General features: G+C 33.3%; 1 protein-coding gene across 2 annotated transcripts in view; it reads left to right on the forward strand.

Annotated features, from left to right (window-relative positions):
- LOC106461679 (sprouty-related, EVH1 domain-containing protein 2-like) overlaps nt 1-9,787 on the forward strand; it is a 207,584-nt gene that overhangs the window by 178,631 nt on the left and 19,166 nt on the right. For both annotated transcript variants that reach the window (XM_022388846.1, XM_022388853.1), the window contains one exon: nt 8,631-8,811. In XM_022388846.1, coding sequence (XP_022244554.1) covers nt 8,631-8,811 — 181 coding nt within the window. The remainder of the gene's footprint in view (nt 1-8,630; nt 8,812-9,787) is intronic.

Genomic DNA, 9,787 nt, shown 5'->3' on the forward strand with positions numbered 1-9,787 from the left:
AATATGTTTAAAACATTCAACAAATGTGTTATGCCAATAAATATTTTCTAAAGAAATTTATTTTAACTGATGATTTGATCTGGGGTTAGCCACCCCAAGACTAGTTTGTTTTTTTTAGTAGATGGACACAGACAAGAATATATTACGTCCTGTCCTCTCCAGATGACAGTAAAAGTAAATAATAAATGTTACTTTTAAAAATTTAGAAAAGGACATTTAGGAAAAGTAAAAGTTTATATTTATAATTTGTTATTATCGTATCCATACCTATTATAGTATTTACTGATTTAAAAATAACTAAACAAAAATAAACTGTTATGACCAGGAAAGTTTGGAACAAGCAATTATCAGAGTTTAGGTCACTGTATATTAGAACTTGTCAATGTAGTAAACAGTCTTCTTATGAAAGTTTTAAATTAGGTTGGAGAAGGAATGTCTGCTGATGTTTCTGTGGAAAAAATTTTGAGGTGTGCACAAATAAGTTTTTTTTTTTCATGATTAACTTAGAGGATGTATCAAGTTAGGTTGGATATAGCTGTAATTATGAGCTAGACCTTAAATATTTCAGTAGGCACCCCCTTTCAGTATCACTATTGAGCATTAAAGGAACAAATGAATGTAGTTTAACTAATTGTAAAGCACTTTTTCCTTTAATGAAATATTATAAGTATTTCAAACATATGCAAACTCCATAGATCCAGTGCTATTTTTTTTTAGGTTCTAGAGGACATTTTATAGCCTATTGGAATACAATGCACCTGTTAACAAATGGTAAGGCTAAGATATTTAGAAAATATTATATTGAAAAATGTTGTTTCAAGGATACAATTCAATGGAAAGCAGAAGGAACAAGATCAAAACTTGGAAAGATACAACTATGGTGGAAGCTAAAAATGCAGACCCCCCCCCCCTTCCCTGAGTGTTTTGTTTACATTAACGCCTTCTTTTAGACATGGAGATGAAAATAATTCTCTCCTAAAAACCTAGTTGTTGAGAATTCATAGTTTTTTTCGATGCAACAAAATCTCTTAAAGAATATCTCTTCTTTGTAATTGATATGCAATAGGATTATTTTATTGAGAACTAAGATGCTGTGAGAAGGTTTTCCTTCAAAAAGGACATGTGTGTTAGATATTGTTAAGGTCACGCATAGAAATTTTGTGTGCTTTCATCATGGAAAATATTGAGTTTGAAAATCAAGTGCAAATGAAGTTTTATTATTTGAACAATCAAACTGAATCATAATCACACTGATAGTAAGCATTTTTCAAATAAATTCCATGCTCGGAAATGTTTGTTTATATATTGGGTCTAGAACATGATAAGCAAGAAATGGTGAACTGTGTGTAGATGCTTGAATATATATACACACACATATATATATATATATAGGGGGTCTAATATTTTGTAATAATTCAAATTTTGAGGCTAATACAGTCACTCACCTTGTCTCTCCCTCTCTGATGGATTTTTATCTGTAAGAAACGATGTCAAGAGAGGAGAGAATACGCTTATGTATATTGCTAGAATGCCAGGGGTGCACGTGCAAGAAGAACATATCATATGTACATGTATATTTCTGTTAAATGATTCGCCTTGAACACCGGCTGAAAGCATGTATCCCATGAGGGGAGTGCAAGAAAGAAGGTGGATGAACTTTGAGGAAAGATACGGTGTGCGCTCGTACGTTACTGATTCTGGCGAGCGTGACAACTTACAGCTGTCGCTCTTGCACCAGTTACTTCCGGTGTTGAATGCTCGCTATTCAGAGAACCAACAGGCCACTGGAAGCAAGGGTTCTTGTCTAATTTTGTGGTAGCTGTCCAAACTACTTATAAGGCCCATTGCAAACAAGGAATGAACGGCAGTAACGTATCATAGCTCCAAGTTCATATGCTTTGCAAATATTTGTTTTGATAGTCATGCATTCTATTGTACTACATGATTTAACGTTTTCTGTGTCAACTGAGCGCTAACTTGTTTTTTAAAGGGGAGGTAGTATCCCCACTAATAAACTAATGTGTTTTAACGCGCAATTCATTTTGCTTTATACACTGCACATATAAACTTTTGGTTGTGATACGTATATATATCAGGATAGTTAATGTACGAATGTGGATCTTATAATTAGCTATTAATAATATATAATTGGAAAAAGAAATGTGAGGTCTTGTTTATCGTACGTGGTGCTCGCTTATGAACTACGAGAAACTGCCGAGTGTGGCGAGCTTATGTTGTTTTCAAGGGCACGTGATGTTCAGTTGCAAGATCATGTAGCTTCAGCACCAGTGTTCCTTGTCGCGTGTGTTTTTATGCTTTTCGTAAGACGTGTGTGGTGTTTGAAAAGTAGCCACAACTTTTACTTGTGCTGACATATGTTAGTAAGTATTTTACAAGGTTAATGAGTACCATCATATAGGGGGGAAATTGTTGTTGCTCAACCTTAACGAGTACCATCATATGGGGGGGGGATTGTTATTGCTCAACGTTAACGAGTACCATCATATAGGGGGATTGTTATTGCTAATCGTTAACGAGCGCCATCTTATAGGGGGGGGGGAGGATTTGTTATTACTCATCGTTAACGAGTACCATCATATGGGGGGAGGATTAGTTATTACTCAACGTGCTTTTCTTTTTCAGTGATCGGTGAACAGACATATAGCTACGTACAAATACATACAAGATGGTAAAAAAATAAACTTACACAATTAGATATCGTGAATAAATATACTTTGTGAGTTCGACCTTGTTTTTTGCTGCACTATTTTCATCGTTATTAAACTTCCTGTGCGTAGGATAAATATTATAATTTAATAAACATACATGTTCTAGTTAGCTGTTTTGGCTACGTATTACTAGGTGGTTAACAGTACGTTTGAGAATCGATCGTGTTTTTCTTTTAATGTGAACGTGTTTGGAGGCAAATATGCATGTTATACCCTCACGTAGTGATAGGTATGTCGGTAACATACTTTTTTGCTCTATACAAGTTGAATTGTTTATTTATATTTCAGTTGTGTAAACAAATCGTAGAGCTAAGTAGTGCATCAGCATACTATAAATGATTTTAGGCAATCAGGAGTAAAATGTAGAAAATAGATATGTCATAATTTCTATTTAAAAAATAATCAGAAAATGTATCCAGTTACAGTTTGGACGTGGGCTTCAGGCTCAGTGAATGAAAACAAATTGATTGTACTCAGAAGTCTTGTTATGAACAATTAAAACTTACATCATTATTACCTCTTTATACAAGTCATGTTATAGTCAATATACCTGTTATTATATCTTCGTGTTAGAGATAGTCAAATATCACATTATTATTACTTCTTGGAAAAGAGAATTATGACATTTAATAAATGACATTATGTATTTAAAAAGGGACGCAAGTAAACGTTTCAAAATGTTTACAGATTCCATCTTCAGTACCTAAAGCAAACTTTTAATAGCTTTGATCAACCGTTGGACATCACTAACATTATTGCTACATTTAACGTTAATAAAACAAAACGCATGAAAAGTTTAATTATCATTAACTGTGGCAACGTAATTTTAATAGTGTCGAAGGATCGATGTGAATTCTTTATATTTCGCTTTATATACTGAAGATGGAATCTGTAAACTTTTGAAACGTTTACTTGCGTCCCTTTTTTAAATAAATAATGTTGTTCGTCAGCAGTGTCGTAACCATATTTATTATCAAACTTTTTCCCTTCGAACACTTCATTATTTCTTTCTATAAGATACTGCAAGTGATTATTTGATAAGGAAGGCATTCTATGTTACTTTTGGTAGTGTATTCTGTCCACTACATTTTTAAGAATCTTACTTAAGCCTACAATTTACAAAGTAACTTGTCATGGTTTTCCTTACTCCTTTGTCTCGTGAATTACCGTAACTTCAATCTAAATAGTGCGTGTGGTGTGTGTTTTAAAGAATGATCTCTCGCTGAGCTTACGTGGTAGTACTTAACAGACGGTGAAGGTCTGTCGTTAGGCTTATACCTATTTATACATTTTAGGATTATTAGTGAACGCCAGTATGTTATGGTAGTCGTTGGCCTGAAACGTAGTTAAACATTTAATGATTTGCTCTAACTATTAATGTGTTGCACAATAGTTAGTTTGAAGTACGATAGTAGACAAAATGTTTCAGTTATAATTATTACCTGTAAACCTAAGCCTAGAATACACGTGAAACTTGGTAGTTAGTAAGTACGATTGTTTTCGACTAGCCATTGACAAATAAAAGTTGGAAAGTCGTATAATGTAACCTTTCCAGGATGAATGTTTAAGTTATATGATGCTACAGTACACTGCTGTCAGTAAGTAACTTTACATACATTTTAACAGTACACAGTTTCGCAAACTATTTATTTTTTTAAGAAATAAACACTGCTTCTCTTCCCCCAATGTGAAGCTATTCCTTCGATTTTGAAATATCACTGAATACTTGTCATAGGTATTAAATATAGTTCTGACATAATATTACAATGCTAGTCAACGTTCGCTCTTGGCTGTGATATAAAATCATTTCATGGCAAAACCTTCTTAAAATACCAATGCAAGCATGAACTCTGGAACGGGGAGCAGTGTGCTTTAAACCTTGTCCCATCCTGAGCGGGAGATATTCTTGGCACATGGGGTAGATGTTTGAATTTATGTGAAACGTTTTTGAAGGAAAAAAAAAGAAAACCTTGGGAGGGGACTAAATATGTTACTTCTGTGCCAGTAATCTAACGTAACCGTTAGTCTCGTATTTTGGAAAATATTGTGTAATGATTTAAAAGGTTTTTTTTATTTCAGCAGAGATAAAACCCAAAGCTATAAGAAGGAATGTTGGTTGGTTGAATTACATAAAAATTCGCTTTATTTAAGTTTATTCTTGTAACGTGAAAAAAAGCAAAAACATTCAGTATTTGTATGTGTGTGTGTGTGTGTCTGTTTATGTGGTTTCAAGAATGGTTGAAGTTAAGATTAGCAAACTGAAATTGTCATAGTTTTGTCACCTTCTCAAAAATTGGTGGTTTTTGCTCATTTCTTATAAATAATTAATGTAAATATTTTATTTACATTATTTTGTCATCTTAAAAAACGCCTTCTGTGATTGGTGAATTAGGTAGTTATAGAAACTGTTGAAGTCGCGATATATGTTGATATAAAAATAAAGTAAAATTAAGACGGTTATTTAGATATAAATTTTTGTCTTTGTTTATCTGAAAGTTCCCATTATATTCGTAACTACGATGTTGAAGCGAAGAACTGATTAATGGCGTGGCCTTTATTATTGTCAACATTTTTCTTTAGTAAGAGATATAAACAAATATTGTGTAAGAGTATGTGGCGCGTACGCAAAATTCTTATTAATTCGTTTGTAACACTACAAATTTTTATGTCATTACGCTCCTTCAAAGCATAATAGGTCAAAATATAGAGCGGCAAACCAGTGGCAAAGAGATAAATACGATGTAGAAGCTATGTTGGATTTTTTGTTTTATATTTAGGCAGAAATGTACGAAACACGCATTGCACAGTTGGGAATGTTACTGGCTTCAAAATTAGTCATTTCGTGACTTTAATTTGATTACATGCGTCTGTTTGGGTGTAAGTTTCAACAACTTGTTTACTTGTTCATTGGTTATTCATTTTATTAATATTAACTTAGTTGCTTTCCTTTTGTTTACTAATATACTAGTATAAAAGCCCGTCAAAAATGATGGGAAACCAAAGCCTACCAAATTTTAATCCTCCAATATACATTTGCAATACTGCCGCCCGTAAACAGACATAAGAAAAATAAAGAGCATTCTAGCTTCGGGAAACCAAAGCCTATCACGAGCAATATCTACTTTACCTAAAGACTGTAAACATGCTACATATTGGTACGTTTGGATAAAATATTGAAACATATGATGACCGTGTGAATGCATACACGCCTGTTCTTCTTCTGAACAAAAGTCGTCCCCTTCCCTACAGATAATTGGTATCTTCAGTCTGTTTTAAAAAAGGCTTTTTCGTAATAATTCCCAAGTATAGATTTGCGCTAATTTTTGACTTATTTTTCACAGGAGTCTTTCCGACTTTCCTATTCGAATCCTACCTAGCTTGACGTCATAATGATGCGGTGTCACATACATAACGCCATGCTTGATGTAGTCCTGGGAACTCTCTTATTGACAGACTTTTATATAGCAGAAAAAAAATGCCGAAATTTAGGAACTATTTACGCATATGATAGCGATTAAATTCAACTAAAATGGGAACAGGCAATCAAAAGAGGAAGTATTATAGAAGAAAAACGAAATTCGGAGAAATCGAGCGTGATCGACCAACACTTGGCTTTATATATATATATATATATATATATATATAGTAGCAAAATATCTCTGTCACGCTTTATATCTCCTGAATGGCTAATCGTAGAAAATATGTATGTCTATATATATGCATATCAAAATGCATATTTTCAAGAGTACGTTAAAGGAAAATTATTAATTTTTTGCTATTCCCAAAATTTCGTATCGGTATAAATATCGATCCATTAGCCTTCGTATGTGTTGAACGGTCAATCTGAGAAAACAAAACTTAATAAGAGCAAAAATCTTTCTTTTTGTGAGGGGCTTTCACGAAAAAAAAAAAAACGGGACTTTCTCCGTCGACTGATCGAAATAAGTATTTCGAAGATAGGAACCTGAACTGAAAATCGCTTAAAGAGAGGAACGTGTTTGAGTATATATATCTCTTGTTGTTCGGTGTTTATACAAGTAATAAAAACATTTTGTAAATGTAAAATAATGTATGAATGGCAGTGACAAAATGAATGCAAATAAGAATATAGAGATTATACAGCTATACATAGCTCATCCCTAAATTACTTTCAATATTAAAATTTAATCTCTGCATCATTTTACATTTACAAAATGTTTTATTATTTGTTTTGTGACATTTTTTCCACTGACTGAAAGTTAGTTTAGTCTATGAATGCATGTAATAAAACGTAATACTATGTGTATCGATTTTTTTTTACTCCTTCATTTCATACATAATATAGGGGTTGGCTCCCTAAAGACACCTATTGTATAGTGTACAAAGCATTTTAAAGGAACGTCAGATTTCTGTAAATTTGCTAACTTCAAGGGGAAATGATAACATCGTGTACACTGCTATTATATTTGTTTTTATTACTACTAGCTATTACGACTAAGCGATGACATCACGCTTTGCCCAGAAACACATATAGTGGATTTAAGTTTAAAATAACGTTCGTGATAAAGTAGTTGTAGAGTTATCTCGACCAAAACAAGAAGAAGAAAGGTGAACAATTTGGTGGGTTGGTCACTTTCTGGTTTGGTACCTTTGCTATGGTTTTTTGCCTTGTTTTGGTGAACAATTTGGTGGGTTGGTCACTTTCTGGTTTGGTATCTTAGCGATGGTTTCTTGCCTTGTTTGGTGCTTGTTGAATAGAGAAACAGATGAAAGTGAGTGGAATCATTTTTTAAGTCAAACTCTCTGTCATTGTTGGTTTTTAGAGTGTATATTTGTATCATGCCTATTGAGTACCTTGGTCATTCCTACATATAGTCTACTGTCTCTATGATATATATATATATATGTATTTCCATGTTGGTATTATATATATGCATGACTTTATTGTACCATATCGAAGAGATTGACTTGAATTGAATATTTCTCCTGTGACACTTATTATAGAAATGACAACTGGCCAAATGCGTTCACTTCGATAACGGTCTTTTCTTGTGGTCAGTTAAATGTCAAGCAACGGTAACAACCAGCGGAAAAATACCCGCGGCTACTTAGCGAACCTGAGCGCTCTATTGTGCTGGATGCACCTATTGCATCGAAACCCAAACAGTTTTGTCAACGCAACAGTGATAATGTAATCGGTCTCCTTTGCATAAAAACAAACGCAATGCAATTTTTCTTATTCAAATAACACAGAATGACAAAAGACAGTTGTAAATGGCCAACTAGACAATCATATTGCATATACGTTATTATCCAAGGCATTGAGTTGACTGCACGTTTTATTATTAGTACTATTATTTAATCATCACTATTTTCAGGAAATTACCTTTGAATTGTTTCAACGGGCACCTGCTAGTGTTGAAATAATTTTTAAACATAACTAATTGTAAAGAATGCATTGTTGATCTTTCTACAGAACCCCCCCCCCCCCAAAAAAAAAAAGAGTGCGGGTCTTGTGCGCAGTGTTCTCTTCCGGCCCTATATAATGAAATGGAAATTTCAAGAAGTATTATTCTGATACTTTTAAGAATATCACAAGTATCAGAATAATACTTCTTGAAATTTCCATTTCATTATATAGGGCCGGAAGAGAACACTGCGCACAAGACCCGCACTCTTTTTTTTTTGGGGGGGGGGGGTTCTGTAGAAAGATCAACAATGCATTCTTTACAATTAGTTATGTTTAAAATTTTAAGTTTCTGCATTTAAGTTTGCAAATGGACAAAAAATAGCTGTCCATTTGCAAACTTAAATGCAGAAACTGTGACGTTATAAGGCAGCTAATGCATCAGTACTCTGTCAGAAGATACATTGGTAAATAATGCCATGCCAACTTACCTTTTTTTTTCTCTCCCTCTTTAGTGGGAACTACCTGGTGCGGGTCCGCGCCCAGGTAATGACCCGGGACGATTCCTCCGGAGGCTGGGTGCCAATGGGCGGAGGCGGGCTCAGCAACGTCTCCGTGCGGAAGCGGGCCATTCCTTCCGAAGATAACCTAAAACACGAGTATTTTATCTACGGCAAGAGGACAGCAGATCAATCAGTAAGCAAGGTCTTGAAGACCTAATGAGTTATTTATAAGTACTGATCCTAATATACGAGTTATTTATAAGTACTGATCCTAATATACGAGTTATTTATAAGTACTGATCCTAATATACGAGTTATTTATAAGTACTGATCCTAATATACGAGTTATTTATAAGTACTGATCCTAATATACGAGTTATTTATAAGTACTGATCCTAATATGTGAATTAAGTAAGTAATTAATTAAGTTATAAGTACTGATCCTAATATATCAGTTATTTATAAGTACTGATCCTAATATACGAGTTATTTATAAGTACTGATCCTAACATATGTGTTATTTATAAGTACTGATCCTAACATATGTGTTATTTATAAGTACTGATCCTAACATGCTTGTGTGTAGTTCTGATTTTTACAGGGTTATGAAAAAATACGAACTATTGCGATTTTCTGTATTATCTTAATATAACATAACGTTGAAGCTTGAGGTACGTTTTTCAGGTGCTCGACTTAAGTGAACAATTGGTAACAGTTATAATTAGCATGTATGTGTGTGTTTATTTGTAATGATAGAACAACAAATGCGAAGGCTATAAAATAAAGAAATTTGACTTTCGGAGATAAATCACCCTAAAAATGTTTATTCTTATTTATCATTTTCTTGGCGACGTTTCGAGCAAACTTTCTTTTTCAAACCAGAATGATATAGGACGTTCTGAAAGGAAACAAAATACACGTTAACAGTGTTAGGCAAGGAAGAAACGCGAGATTGAAACAATATAATAAAGCTAAATAAAATACTGAAGAAGTATTGATTAAACTAAGGAAATAAAAAATTGTTAGGAGAGTATATATATATATATATATATAAACATTGCATGTGAACATTTAACTTTTAAAAAAAAAAACTAAATTAAAAGTAAAAGTAAGAAGAAAACATTTATTTTTTAATTTATAGAAGTTGTAACCGTTCGTTAATAACCAAA

This window comes from Limulus polyphemus, unplaced genomic scaffold (genome assembly GCF_000517525.1).
Source record: "Limulus polyphemus unplaced genomic scaffold, Limulus_polyphemus-2.1.2 Scaffold40, whole genome shotgun sequence".
Lineage (NCBI taxonomy): Eukaryota > Metazoa > Arthropoda > Merostomata > Xiphosura > Limulidae > Limulus > Limulus polyphemus.